This window comes from Oncorhynchus mykiss, chromosome 5 (assembly GCF_057628025.1).
Source record: "Oncorhynchus mykiss isolate SJ-2025 chromosome 5, ASM5762802v1, whole genome shotgun sequence".
In the NCBI taxonomy this organism is placed as follows: Eukaryota; Metazoa; Chordata; class Actinopteri; order Salmoniformes; family Salmonidae; genus Oncorhynchus; species Oncorhynchus mykiss.
In genome coordinates, this window is record NC_143026.1 from 95,521,219 (window position 1) to 95,536,079 (window position 14,861).

At 50.5% G+C, this 14,861-nt stretch overlaps 1 protein-coding gene across 4 annotated transcripts in view; it reads left to right on the top strand.

Annotated features, from left to right (window-relative positions):
• The first annotated feature begins 11,633 nt into the window (after nt 1-11,633).
• LOC110490603 (tumor protein 63) overlaps nt 11,634-14,861 on the top strand; it is a 167,386-nt gene continuing 164,158 nt past the window's right edge. For 2 of the 4 annotated variants that reach the window (XM_090236486.1, XM_090236488.1), the window contains exon 1: nt 11,634-11,872. In XM_090236486.1, coding sequence (XP_090092612.1) covers nt 11,817-11,872 — 56 coding nt within the window. In that variant the 5' untranslated portion in view covers nt 11,634-11,816. The remainder of the gene's footprint in view (nt 11,873-14,861) is intronic. The other 2 variants (XM_090236485.1, XM_090236487.1) reach the window with 1 other exon arrangement.

A 14,861-nucleotide genomic window follows, 5' to 3' on the forward strand; every position in this document is an offset into this window, starting at 1 on the left:
TTTAAGGGGTTGGTGTAAGGGGTTGGTGTAAGGGGTTGGTGTAAGGGGTTGGTTTAAGGGGTTGGTGTAAGGGGTTGGTGAAAGGGGTTGGTGTAAGGGGTTGGTGAAAGGGGTTGGTGTAAGGGTTGGTGAAGGGGTTGGTGTAAGGGGTTGGTGAAAGGGGTTGGTGTAAGGGGTTGGTGAAAGGGGTTGGTGTAAGGGGTTGGTGAAAGGGGTTGGTGTAAGGGGTTGGTGAAAGGGGTTGGTGTAAGGGGTTGGTGTAAGGGTTGGTGAAAGGGGTTGGTGTAAGGGTTGGTGTAAGGGGTTGGTGAAAGGGGTTGGTGTAAGGGTTGGTGTAAGGGGTTGGTGTAAGGGGTTGGTGAAAGGGTTTGTGTAAGGGTGGTGTTAGGGGTTGGTTTAAGGGGTTGGTGTAAGGGGTTGGTGTAAGGGGTTGGTGTAAGGGGTTGGTGTAAGGGGTTGGTGTAAGGGTTGGTGTAAGGGGTTGGTGTAAGGGGTTGAGGTAAGGGTTGGTGTAAGGGGTTGGTGTAAGGGTTGGTGTAAGGGGTTGGTGTAAGGGGTGGTGTTAGGGGTTGGTGTAAGGGGTTGGTGTAAGGGGTTGGTGAAAGGGGTTGGTGTAGGGGTTGGTAAGGGGTTGGTGTAAGGGGTTGGTGAAAGGGGTTGGTGTAGGGGTTGGGGTAAGGGTTGGTGTAAGGGTTGGTGTAAGGGGTTGGTGTAAGGGGTTGGGGTAAGGGTTGGTGTAAGGGGTTGGTGTAAGGGTTGGTGTAAGGGGTTGGTGTAAGGGGTGGTGTTAGGGGTTGGTGTAAGGGGTTGGTGTAAGGGGTTGGTGAAAGGGGTTGGTGAAAGGGGTTGGTGAAAGGGGTTGGTGAAAGGGGTTGGTGAAAGGGGTTGGTGAAAGGGGTTGATGAAAGGGGTTGGTGAAAGGGGTTGGGGTAAGGGGTTGGTGAAAGGGGTTGGTGAAAGGGGTTGGGGTAAGGGGTTGGTGAAAGGGGTTGGTGAAAGGGGTTGGGGTAAGGGGTTGGTGAAAGGGGTTGGTGTAAGAGATTGGTTTAAGAGGTTGGTGTAAGGGGTTGGTGTAAGGGGTTGGTGTAAGGGGTTGGTTTAAGGGGTTGGTGTAAGGGGTTGGTGAAAGGGGTTGGTGTAAGGGGTTGGTGAAAGGGGTTGGTGAAAGGGGTTGATGAAAGGGGTTGGTGAAAGGGGTTGGGGTAAGGGGTTGGTGAAAGGGGTTGGGGTAAGGGGTTGGTGAAAGGGGTTGGTGAAAGGGGTTGGGGTAAGGGGTTGGTGAAAGGGGTTGGTGTAAGAGATTGGTTTAAGGGGTTGGTGTAAGGGGTTGGTGTAAGGGGTTGGTGTAAGGGGTTGGTTTAAGGGGTTGGTGTAAGGGGTTGGTGAAAGGGGTTGGTGTAAGGGGTTGGTGAAAGGGGTTGGTGTAAGAGGTTGGTGTAAGGGGTTGGTGTAAGGGGTTGGTTTAAGGGGTTGGTGTAGGGGTTGGTGAAAGGGGTTGGTGTAAGGGGTTGGTGAAAGGGGTTGGTGTAAGAGGTTGGTGAAAGGGGTTGGTGTAAGGGGTTGGTGAAAGGGGTTGGTGTAAGGGGTTGGTGAAAGGGGTTGGTGTAAGGGGTTGGTGAAGGGGTTGGTGTAAGGGGTTGGTGAAAGGGGTTGGTGTAAGGGGTTGGTGTAAGGGGTTGGTGAAAGGGGTTGGTGTAAGGGTTGGTGTAAGGGGTTGGTGAAAGGGGTTGGTGTAAGGGTTGGTGTAAGGGGTTGGTGTAAGGGGTTGGTGAAAGGGTTTGTGTAAGGGGTGGTGTTAGGGGTTGGTTTAAGGGGTTGGTGTAAGGGGTTGGTGTAAGGGGTTGGTGTAAGGGGTTGGTGTAAGGGGTTGGTGTAAGGGTTGGTGTAAGGGGTTGGTGTAAGGGGTTGAGGTAAGGGTTGGTGTAAGGGGTTGGTGTAAGGGTTGGTGTAAGGGGTTGGTGTAAGGGGTGGTGTTAGGGGTTGGTGTAAGGGGTTGGTGTAAGGGGTTGGTGAAAGGGGTTGGTGTAGGGGTTGGTGTAAGGGGTTGGTGTAAGGGGTTGGTGAAAGGGGTTGGTGTAGGGTTGGGGTAAGGTTGGTGTAAGGGTTGGTGTAAGGGGTTGGTGTAAGGGGTTGGGGTAAGGGTTGGTGTAAGGGGTTGGTGTAAGGGTTGGTGTAAGGGGTTGGTGTAAGGGGTGGTGTTAGGGGTTGGTGTAAGGGGTTGGTGTAAGGGGTTGGTGAAAGGGGTTGGTGAAAGGGGTTGGTGAAAGGGGTTGGTGAAAGGGGTTGGTGAAAGGGGTTGGTGAAAGGGGTTGATGAAAGGGGTTGGTGAAAGGGGTTGGGGTAAGGGGTTGGTGAAAGGGGTTGGTGAAAGGGGTTGGGGTAAGGGGTTGGTGAAAGGGGTTGGTGAAAGGGGTTGGGGTAAGGGGTTGGTGAAAGGGTTGGTGTAAGAGATTGGTTTAAGGGGTTGGTGTAAGGGGTTGGTGTAAGGGGTTGGTGTAAGGGGTTGGTTTAAGGGGTTGGTGTAAGGGGTTGGTGAAAGGGGTTGGTGTAAGGGGTTGGTGAAAGGGGTTGGTGAAAGGGGTTGATGAAAGGGGTTGGTGAAAGGGGTTGGGGTAAGGGGTTGGTGAAAGGGGTTGGGGTAAGGGGTTGGTGAAAGGGGTTGGTGAAAGGGGTTGGGGTAAGGGGTTGGTGAAAGGGGTTGGTGTAAGAGATTGGTTTAAGGGGTTGGTGTAAGGGGTTGGTGTAAGGGGTTGGTGTAAGGGGTTGGTTTAAGGGGTTGGTGTAAGGGGTTGGTGAAAGGGGTTGGTGTAAGGGGTTGGTGAAAGGGGTTGGTGTAAGAGGTTGGTGAAAGGGGTTGGTGTAAGGGGTTGGTGAAAGGGGTTGGTGTAAGGGGTTGGTGAAAGGGGTTGGTGTAAGGGGTTGGTGAAAGGGGTTGGTGTAAGGGGTTGGTGAAAGGGGTTGGTGTAAGGGGTTGGTGTAAGGGGTTGGTGAAAGGGGTTGGTGTAAGGGTTGGTGTAAGGGGTTGGTGAAAGGGGTTGGTGTAAGGGTTGGTGTAAGGGGTTGGTGTAAGGGGTTGGTGAAAGGGTTTGTGTAAGGGGTGGTGTTAGGGGTTGGTTTAAGGGGTTGGTGTAAGGGGTTGGTGTAAGGGGTTGGTGTAAGGGGTTGGTGTAAGGGGTTGGTGTAAGGGTTGGTGTAAGGGGTTGGTGTAAGGGGTTGAGGTAAGGGTTGGTGTAAGGGGTTGGTGTAAGGGTTGGTGTAAGGGGTTGGTGTAAGGGGTGGTGTTAGGGGTTGGTGTAAGGGGTTGGTGTAAGGGTTGGTGAAAGGGTTGGTGTAGGGGTTGGGGTAAGGGTTGGTGTAAGGGTTGGTGTAAGGGGTTGGTGTAAGGGGTTGGGGTAAGGGTTGGTGTAAGGGGTTGGTGTAAGGGTTGGTGTAAGGGGTTGGTGTAAGGGGTGGTGTTAGGGGTTGGTGTAAGGGGTTGGTGTAAGGGGTTGGTGAAAGGGGTTGGTGAAAGGGGTTGGTGAAAGGGGTTGGTGTAAGGGGTTGGTGTAAGGGTTGGTGTAAGGGGTTGGTGTAAGGGGTTGGTGTAAGGGTTGGTGTAAGGGGTTGGTGTAAGGGGTTGAGGTAAGGTTGGTGTAAGGGGTTGGTGTAAGGGTTGGTGTAAGGGGTTGGTGTAAGGGGTGGTGTTAGGGGTTGGTGTAAGGGGTTGGTGTAAGGGTTGGTGAAAGGGGTTGGTGTAGGGGTTGGGTAAGGGTTGGTGTAAGGGTTGGTGTAAGGGATTGGTGTAAGGGGTTGGGGTAAGGGTTGGTGTAAGGGGTTGGTGTAAGGGTTGTGTAAGGGGTTGGTGTCAGGGGTGGTGTTAGGGGTTGGTGTAAGGGGTTGGTGTAAGGGGTTGGTGAAAGGGGTTGGTGGGGTTGGTGAAAGGGGTGGTGAAAGGGGTTGGTGAAAGGGGTTGGTGAAAGGGTTGATGAAGGGGTTGGTGAAAGGGGTTGGGGTAAGGGGTTGGTGAAAGGGGTTGGTGAAAGGGGTTGGGGTAAGGGGTTGGTGAAAGGGGTTGGTGAAAGGGGTTGGGGTAAGGGGTTGGTGAAAGGGGTTGGTGTAAGAGATTGTTTAAGAGGTTGGTGTAAGGGGTGGTGTAAGGGGTTGGTGTAAGGGGTTGGTTTAAGGGGTTGGTGTAAGGGGTTGGTGAAAGGGGTTGGTGTAAGGGGTTGGTGAAAGGGTTGGTGTAAGAGGTTGGTGGTGTAAGGGGTTGGTGAAAGGGGTTGGTGTAAGGGGTTGGTGAAAGGGGTTGGTGTAAGGGGTTGGTGAAAGGGGTTGGTGTAAGATAATGGTGTAAGGGGTTGGTGTACGGGGTTGGTGTAAGGGGTTGGTGAAAGGGGTTGGTGTAAGGGGTTGGTGAAAAGGGTTGGTGTAAGGGGTTGGTGTAGGGGGTTGGTGTTAGGGTTGGTGTAAGGGTTGGTGTAAGGGGTTGGTGAAAGGGGTTGGTGTAAGGGGTTGGTGTAAGGGGTTGGTGTAAGGGGTTGGTGAAAGGGGTTGGTGAAAGGGGTTGGGGTAAGGGGTTGGTGTAAGGGGTTGGTGAAAGGGGTTGGTGTAAGGGGTGGTGTTAGGGGTTGGTTTAAGGGGTTGGTGTAAGGGGTTGGTGTAAGGGGTTGGTGTAAGGGGTTGGTGAAAGGGGTTGGTGTAAGGGGTTGGTGAAAGGGGTTGGTGTAAGGGGTTGGTGTAAGGGGTTGGTGTAAGGGGTTGGTGAAAGGGGTTGGTGTAAGGGTTGGTGTAAGGGGTTGGTGTAAGGGGTTGGTGAAAGGGGTTGGTGTAAGGGGTGGTGTTAGGGGTTGGTTTAAGGGGTTGGTGTAAGGGGTTGGTGTAAGGGGTTGGTGTAAGCGGTTGGTGAAAGGGGTTGGTGTAAGGGGTTGGTAAAAGGGGTTGGTGTAAGGGGTTGGTGAAAGGGGTTGGTGTAAGGGGTTGGTGAAAGGGGTTGGTGTAAGGGGTTGGTGTAAGGGGTTGGTGAAAGGGGTTGGTGTAAGGGGTTGGTGTAAGGGGTTGGTGTAAGGGGTTGGTGAAAGGGGTTGGTGTAAGGGGTGGTGTTAGGGGTTGGTTTAAGGGGTTGGTGTAAGGGGTTGGTGTAAGGGGTTGGTGTAAGGGGTTGGTGTAAGGGGTTGGTGAAAGGGGTTGGTGTAAGGGGTTGGTGAAAAGGGTTGGTGTAAGGGGTTGGTGTAGGGGGTTGGTGTTAGGGTTGGTGTAAGGGTTGGTGTAAGGGGTTGGTGAAAGGGGTTGGTGTAAGGGGTTGGTGTAAGGGGTTGGTGTAAGGGGTTGGTGAAAGGGGTTGGTGAAAGGGGTTGGGGTAAGGGGTTGGTGTAAGGGGTTGGTGAAAGGGGTTGGTGTAAGGGGTGGTGTTAGGGGTTGGTTTAAGGGGTTGGTGTAAGGGGTTGGTGTAAGGGGTTGGTGTAAGGGGTTGGTGTAAGGGGTTGGTGAAAGGGGTTGGTGTAAGGGGTTGGTGAAAGGGGTTGGTGTAAGGGGTTGGTGTAGGGGTTTGGTGTTAGGGTTGGTGTAAGGGTTGGTGTAAGGGGTTGGTGAAAGGGGTTGGTGTAAGGGTTGGTGTAAGGGGTTGGTGTAAGGGGTTGGTGAAAGGGGTTGGTGTAAGGGGTGGTGTTAGGGGTTGGTTTAAGGGGTTGGTGTAAGGGGTTGGTGTAAGGGGTTGGTGTAAGGGGTTGGTGAAAGGGGTTGGTGTAAGGGGTTGGTAAAAGGGGTTGGTGTAAGGGGTTGGTGAAAGGGGTTGGTGTAAGGGGTTGGTGAAAGGGGTTGGTGTAAGGGGTTGATGTAAGGGGTTGGTGTAAGGGGTTGGTGTAAGGGGTTGGTGTAGGGGGTTGGTGTAAGGGGTTGCTGTAAGGGTTGGTGTAAGGGGTTGGTGAAAGGGGTTGGTGTAAGGGGTTGGTGTAAGGGGTTGGTGAAAGGGGTTGGTGAAAGGGGTTGGTGTAAGGGGTTGGTGTAAGGGGTTGCTGTAAGGGGTTGGTTTAAGGGGTTGCTGTAAGGGGTTGGTTTAAGGGGTTGGTGAAAGGGGTTGGTGTAAGGGGTTGCTGTAAGGGGTTGGTGTAAGGGGTTGGTTTAAGGGGTTGGTGTAAGGGGTTGGTTTAAGGGGTTGCTGTAAGGGGTTGGTGTAGTTTAAAATAACTTTCTGGTGCCTTGGAAGCTGGAGAAGACAAGAAGCTGTAGATAGTGGCTGGTGAGTGTTTGGAGGGATAAAGTGCTGGGTGATGGGGGTTGGAACTGGAGGGATCTAGTACTGGGTGCTGGGGGGTTGGAACTGGAGGGATCTAGTACTGCGGGTTAGAAATGGAGGGATCTAGTGCTGGGGGTTGGAACTGGAGGGATCTAGTACTGGATGCTGGGGGGTTGGAACTGGCGGGATCTAGTACTGGGGGGTTGGGGGATGGAACTGGAGAGATCTAGTACTGGGGGTTGGAACTGGAGGGATATTGTACTAGGGGGTTGGAACTGGAGGGATCTAGTACTGGGTGGTTGCGGGTTGGAACTGGAGGGATCTAGTACTGGGGGTTGGAACTGGAGGGATCTAGTGCTGGGGGGTTTGGGGATGGAACTCGAGGGATCTAGTGCTGGATTTTTGGAACTGGAGGGATCTACTGCTGGGGGTTTGGAACTGGAGGGATCTAGTGCTGGGATGTTGGAACTGGAGTGATCTAGTACTGGGTGCTAGGGTGTTGGAACTGGAGGGATCTAGTACTGGGGAGTTGGAACTGGAGGGATCTAGTACTGGGGGTTGGAACTGGAGGGATTTAGTATTAGGGTTTGGTGCTGGAGGGATCTAGTACTGGGGGTTGGAACTGGAGGGATCTTGTCCTGGGGGTTGGAACTGGAGGGATCTAGTACTGGGGGTTGGAACTGGAGGGATCTAGCACTGGGGGTTGGAAATGGAGGGATCTAGTACTGGGGGGTTGGGGGTTGGAACTGGAGGGATCTAGTACTGGGGGTTGGAACTGGAGGGATCTAGTACTGGGGGGTTGGGGGTTGGAACTAGAGGGATCTAGTACTGGGGGGTTGGAACTTGAGGGATCTAGTACTGGGGGGTTGGGGGTTGTAACTGGAGGGATCTAGTACTGGGGGTTGGAACTTGAGGGATCTAGTACTGGGGGGTTGGGGGTTGTAACTGGAGGGATCTAGTACTGGGAGTTGGAACTGGATCTGACATTTTTCTCTTATTTCATTTTCCTTCTCAGTAGAATTAAAGTCACAATTGATACAGCCTTTTTTTTCTCCTAACCTTACAGCCCCTCCCCTAATTGGAGTAAACAAATGAAATATTGTATTATTTTCTCCTACCCCTACTGCCCCTCCCCTAATCCGAGTTAACTAATAGACAACAATACTTCTACTTCCAGCTCATACATACTACATACATTTTACAGATAGTAAATGTACATTATTTTGTTTGTTTTTAGTCCCATCCATCAACCCCTCCCATCTCTGAAGACCATCCACTTTGTTTTCTATTTGCCATATATTTTTCAACTGTGCTATTTCACAACAGATCTGAACCTGTATATATTTTACGCACACAGCATGTTATACATTAGTTATGTTGTTATAATTGGTCCCACCGTTCAGCTCCACTCTGCCCTTCCCATCTATCGCTGAACACCATCCAGTTTTCTATTTGCCATATATTTTTTCAACTGTTTCACAATAGTTCTGAACCTTTCTATTCTCATAGGTTCTACAAATTGTAAATTAAAGATAAACATTTTTTGCTAAGATCATATCATATCTTATCATATTATCATCTTATCATATTATTTATCGATTGACTATGAATTTTCAAATGACCCAGAAGTTAGCTCCAGGTAAATGTTGCAATTTGTTTCTTCCCAGCAAAATCTGCTGAGCTGGGATGGTTGTATACAGTATATAACATTCTATTGGTTGCAGGAATTTTGTATAATAATGTTAATTGAAAAACTCTAAGTTTTGAACCCGGTGTCATTTTGCGTATCAGTTCATGGCGACAGTTTTAGTTCACCACACTAGGTTGGCATACCCTGATGTCATAAGCAGCTCTCTCTGCCTGGTGCATTGTGGGTTGGAAGGGAATTCTGGCAAATGCCAGATGGGCTGGTCCGTCTTTAGCTTAGTGGGCCTGTCTTAAGTTTTTTTTTTTTGCAGAACTATCATCACTTTCCTAATAAAGGGAGTCAGAAGAAAATAATGGGCCAGTGTGGGGGCCTTAAATAAACCAAACTGGCCCAGCTGATTTCTGGTCCCAGTCCGTCCCTGGAAGGAGCAGGGCTGCCTTTATCGGAGGGACAACAGTCCATCTCATCTCTCTGTTAACCACCGTTGGCTTGTGTTCCCTGGATACCCAACATCGCTGTGACCCTGCCCTATATTTTAGACGGCTGATTCACTCTTCATTCATCTCCTAAAACCATCTCTTGGTTTACAGCTACTTACGATATGGGTGAGAGAGAGCGTATGTGTGTGTGTGTGGTTGGTGTTTTGTTGTTCAACTGAAAGAGATGTGTTTTTGTTAGACTAGACTAGTGGAAAAGCTTCTAATCTGTCAGTCTGTCTGGCCTCTCTTTGTTTCTGCTTAGAACAACAGACAACAACAGACATCAACAACTTATATTCACTTGCTATTCTAGCTGATGCCAGTGGCATGTTCAAATCAAATCAAATTGTATTGGTCACATACACGTGTTTAGCAGATGTTAATGCGGGTGTAGCGAAATGCTTGTGGCATCTCTGCGCTAGCCAGGCTGATGCCAGTGGTATGTTCATGGGATCTCTATGCTAGCTAGGCTGATACCAGTGGAATGTATAGTGGGCAGACTGATGCCAGTGGGCTGTATAGTGGGCAGGCTGATGCCAGTGGGCTGTATAGTGGGCAGACTGATGCCAGTGGGCTGTATAGTGGGCAGACTGATGCCAGTGGGTTTGCAGTGGGCAGTATAGTGGGCAGACTGATGCCAGTGGGCTGTATAGTGGGCAGACTGATGCCAGTGGGTTGTATAGTGGGCAGACTGATGCCAGTGGGCTGTGTAGTGGGCAGACTGATGCCAGTGGGCTGTATAGTGGGCAGACTGATGCTACTGGGTTTGCAGGGGGCAGTATAGTGGGCATACTGATGCCAGTGGGCTGTATAGTGGGCAGACTGATGCCAGTGGGCTGTATAGTGGGCAGACTGATGCCAGTGGGTTTGCAGTGGGCAGTATAGTGGGCAGTATAGTGGGCAGACTGATGCCAGTGGGTTTGCAGTGGGCAGTATAGTGGGCAGTATAGTGGGCAGACTGATGCCAATGGGCTGTATAGTGGGCAGACTGATGCCAGTGGGCTGTATAGTGGGCAGACTGATGCCAGTGGGCTGTGTAGTGGGCAGACTGATGCCAGTGGGTTTGCCTAGGGCAGTATAGTGGGCAGACTGATGCCAGTGGGCTGTATAGTGGGCAGACTGATGCCAGTGGGTTTGCAGTGGGCAGTATAGTGGGCAGACTGATGCCAGTGGGCTGTGTAGTGGGCAGAGTGATGCAAGTGGGCTGTATAGTGGGCAGACTGATGCCAGTGGGCTGTATAGTGGGCAGACTGATGCCAGTGGGCTGTGTAGTGGGCAGACTGATGCCAGTGGGCTGTATAGTGGGCAAACTGATGCCAGTGGGCTGTATAGTGGGCAGACTGATGCCAGTGGGTTTGCAGGGGGCAGTATAGTAGGCAGACTGATGCCAGTGGGCTGTGTAGTGGGCAGACTGATGCCAGTGGGCTGTATAGTGGGCAGACTGATGCCAGTGGGCTGTATAGTAGGCAGACTGATGCCAGTGGGCTATGTAGTGGGCAGACTGATGCCAGTGGGCTGTATAGTGGGCAGACTGATGCCAGTGGGCTGTATAGTGTGCAGACTGATGCCAGTGCGTTTGCAGGGGGCAGTATAGTGGGCAGACTGATGCCAGTGGGTTTGCAGGGGGCTGTATAGTGGGCAGACTGATGCCAGTGGGTTTGCAGTGGGCAGTATAGTGGGCAGTATAGTGGGCTGTATAGTGGGCAGACTGATGCCAGTGGGCTGTATAGTGGGCATACTGAGGCCAGTGGGCTGTATAGTGGGCAGACTGATGCCAGTGGGCTGTATAGTAGGCAGACTGATGCCAGTGGGCGGTATAGTGGGCAGACTGATGCCAGTGGGCTGTATAGTAGGCAGACTGATGCCAGTGGGCGGTATAGTGGGCTGACTGATGCCAGTGGGTTTGCAGTGGGCAGTATAGTGGGCAGACTGATGCCAGTGGGCTTTGTAGTGGGCAGACTGATGCCAGTGGGCTGTATAGTGGGCATACTGAGGCCAGTGGGCTGTATAGTGGGCAGACTGATGCCAGTGGGCTGTATAGTAGGCAGACTGATGCCAGTGGGCGGTATAGTGGGCTGACTGATGCCAGTGGGTTTGCAGTGGGTAGTATAGTAGGCAGACTGATGCCAGTGGGTTTGCAGTGGGCAGTATAGTGGGCAGTATAGTGGGCTGTATAGTGGGCAGACTGATGCCAGTGGGCTGTATAGTGGGCAGACTGATGCCAGTGGGCTGCATAGTAGGCAGACTGATGCCAGTGGGCGGTATAGTGGGCAGACTGATGCCAGTGGGTTTGCAGTGGGCAGTATAGTGGGCAGACTGATGCCAGTGGGCTGTATAGTGGGCAGACTGATGCCAGTGGGTTTGCAGTGGGCAGTATAGTGGGCAGTATAGTGGGCTGTATAGTGGGCAGACTGATGCCAGTGGGCTGTATAGTGGGCATACTGATGCCAGTGGGCTGTATAGTGGGCAGACTGATGCCAGTGGGCTGTATAGTGGGCAGACTGATGCCAGTGGGCTGTATAGTGGGCTGACTGATGCCAGTGGGCTGTATAGTGGGCAGACTGATGGCAGTGGGTTTGCAGTGGGCAGTATAGTGGGCAGTACAGTGGGCTGTGTAGTGGGCAGTATAGTGGGCTGTATAGTGGGCAGACTGATCCCAGTGGGCTGTATAGTGGGCAGACTGATGCCAGTGGGCTGTATAGTGGGCAGACTGATGCCAGTGGGCTGTATAGTGGGCAGACTGATGCCAGTGGGTTTGCAGTGGGCAGTATAGTGGGCAGTATAGTGGGCAGTATAGTGGGCTGTATAGTGGGCAGTATAGTGGGAAGTATAGTGGGCAGTATAGTGGGCTGTATAGTGGGCAGTATAGTGGGCTGTATAGTGGGCAGTATAGTGGGCTGTATAGTGGGCAGTATAGTGGGCAGTATAGTGGGCAGTATAGTGGGCTGTATAGTGGGCAGTATAGTGGGCTGTATAGTGGGCAGTATAGTGGGCTGTATAGTGGACAGACTGATGCCAGTGGGTTTGCAGTGGGCAGTATAGTGGGCTGGATAGTGGGCTGTGTGATGCAACAGACATGTCTGTCTACTAAACTTCCAGGGAATCTGGTGTAAATGTCAGACTAAGGCACGAGGGAGGGAGGGGGTGAGGAGGGGTGTTTTGCTTGATATATATATCCTAGAAACTGAGGGAGAGTGATACCCCTGTCCAGCTGCTTCTGGGGATTGGTCAGTGAGCTGTCACAAGCCCCGCCTCTTCGCTGATGAGCCAAAGAAAAAAATACAAAAAAATCTGAACATCCTCCAGACGTTCTTCACTGCTGTGCACTTGACCCTCCCGGTACTTTAAACCCCAGTCCCTGGATTCATTTATTCTATTTATTCAACTAGTCCATGTGCGATCACTAATACACGTGTTTATGTGATCTACCGACAGCATTGAAGAGTTGAAACAAGAAAAAAAGAGAGAACAGTTTAAAATGAATTGTCCATACTCCACAGCTGTGGGGTACTGCCCTGAGCTCCCCTTTCATCGGTAAGTAGCTAGCTAACAACTGGTGTGCTGTGAGTGGTGTGTTAGAGTAGCATTTAGCCACGTAACTGTCAAAAGACCCGGAGCACTTGAACTTCACATAACGGACATCGTAATGGACCGTTGTCAGCATGAAACCCTGGGCTATCCACATGGGAGTATTAATCTAAGGCAACCATCTATTGGGTGGCAGGGTAGCTTAGTGGTTAGAGCATTGGGCCAGTAACCGAGATCGAATCCCTGAGCTCTGACAAGGTAAAAATCTGTTGTTCTTCCCCTGAAGAAGGCAGTTAACCGGCTGTTCCTAGAGTGTCATTGAAAATAAGAATTTGTTCTTAACTGACTTGCCTAGTTAAATAAAAGGTTCAACTAAATCACTTGGCGTTGTGGCCCTTGGCACTTTTGACATTATGGATGTACGGTTTCACCTCTCTAGTGACTGGCTCAGTGTTCACATGAAACATTGTGCTATCCACAAGAGAGTAATAATCTATGGAAACACTCTGTTTTGGCATCATTGCTCTTCACCATCGCAGCCAACCGTTTATGTACAATTTATAATATTTCCAGATAGAGGAGAAAGAAAGTAGACGTCTCAGAAAGACTCTCAGTTGCTGGGTCAGAGACACTTGGTTTGGTTGACTCGACCAGGGATAGGAGGTCTGTTGCTGGGTCAGAGATAGTTGGATTGTCGAACCAGACCAGGGATAGGAAGTCTGTTGCTGGGTCAGGGATGGTTCTCCGACTAGGGTGTCTGTAGGCGCAAACAGACGTTGAAACAGTTGTGTCTGGACGTTCAGCTGCCAGCCCGGTCTGGTCTGATATTTATAGGTGTGGCGTATGAATGGCAACAATGTCACCACAGATTACAAGAGCAGAGCGCAAGGCAGAGTCTAGACTGAAGGCAGAGTCTAGACTGAAGGCAGAGTCTAGACTGAAGGTAGAGTCTAGAGTGAAGGCAGAGTCTAGAGTGAAGGTAGTCTAGAGTGAAGGCAGAGTCTAGACTGAAGGTAGAGTCTAGACTGAAGGCAGAGTCTAGACTGAAGGCAGAGTCTAGAGTGAAGGTAGAGTCTAGAGTGAAGGTAGAGTCTAGAGTGAAGGTAGAGTCTAGAGTGAAGGCAGAGTCTAGAGTGAAGGCAGAGTCTAGAGTGAAGGCAGAGTCTAGAGTGAAGGCAGAGTCTAGACTGAAGGCAGAGTCTAGACTGAAGGCAGAGTCTAGACTGAAAGCAGAGTCTAGACTGAAGGTAGAGTCTAGAGTGAAGGTAGAGTTTAGAGTGAAGGTAGAGTCTAGAGTGAAGGTAGAGTCTAGAGTGCTGTAGAGGGGTCTCGGATGGTTGAGGGGCAGGACTTTGGTGAACTGGTGGGGGATCCTGGATGGTTGGTGGCCTGGCCGTCGGGAGCTTGGGCAGGTGATCGAGAGGTCGCTGGTTCGGGTCCCTGATTTGACTTGGTGGGAGATCTGTCGATGTGCCCTTGGGGCAGGGTGCTTGACCCTTGTTGCTCCCGTGGGTCTCTCTGGATGGGGAGCGTCTGCTAGATGACTGAACATAATGTGCATGTTGAGGGGCTTCACTGCAGGTAGATTGTATGTTTAAAAATGTAATGAAAAATGTAATTAAATAAAAAAATATGACAGCTAAAAGTCTACGGAGAGTCACGCAGTATTCAAATCCTCTCCTCCAACTGGAATGTTGCTTTTCCAAGAAGCCTGTTCTGAGTGTTGAAAAGGTCAATAAAATAACCGACACGTTTCACACTTAAATTGAACTTAAAATGTTGGATATAATGTATGATAATTAAATGGAACATCTGGTATCGTTTAAACAGTGTTCTGTTCTATTTAAAGGTGGTTCAAGTGTTTACCCGTAGACAGACAGGTGAGATGTAAGGGGAGCAGTATGGTAAGCTGTTGGTTTAAACTCACAGCCTGACCTTTAACCTTAAACCTTTTGAGACAGTTTACAAACACAGCCTCTACCTTATGTGTATTGAGAAGCATTACTATAGCTGTATGAGGGCTTTGGCTGGAGAAAACAGAAAACTCACTCTAATATAGCTAAAGGTACCACTAAGATTTTGTCAGATTCTGACTGATAAACAAACAATAACCTTGAAAGGTGAATGGATAAAAAGCTTTCTCTAAATGTCAATGCACATGAAATTCTGCTACGCCCTCAGATGAAACATCAAACATTCAAAGCATCAATACAGGAATAGGATTGACTCCTACTACACCAGTTCTGACGTTCATCGGATGTGGCAGGGCTTGAAAACTACTATGGACTACAAAGGGAGACCCAGTGACGCGAGCCGACCAGACGAGCTAAATACCTTTTATGCTCGCTTCGAGGCAAGGAATACTGAAAAATGCATGAGAGCGCAAGCTGTTCCTGACGACTGTGTGATCGCGCTCTCTGTAGCCGATGTGAGAAAGACCTTTAAACAGGTCAACATTCACAAAGCCGCGGGGCCAGATGGATTACCTGGACTTGTACTCAAAGCACGGATCAAAAGGCAAGTGTCTTCACTAATATTTTCAATCTCTCCCTGACCAAGTATGTAATACCTCCATTTTCAAGCAGACCACCATAGTCTCTGTGCCCAAGAAAGCGAAGGCAACCTTCCTAAATGATTACCGCCCCGTAGCACTCACGTCGGTAGCCATGAAGTGCTTTGAAAGACCGGTCATGGCTCACACCAACAGCATCCTCCCAGATACCCTGAACCCACTCCAATTGGCACACTACCCCAACAGGTCCACAGATGACGCAATCTCAATCACACTCCACACTGCCCTTTCCCACATGGACAAAAGGAACACCTGTGTGAGAATGCTGTTCATTGACGACAGCTCAGCGTTCAACACCGTAGTGCCCACAAAGCTCATCACTAAGCTAAGGACCCTGGGACTAAACACCTCCCTCTGCAACTGGATCCTGGACTGCCTGACAGGCCGCCCCCAGGTGATAAGAGTAGGCAACACCTCATTTCC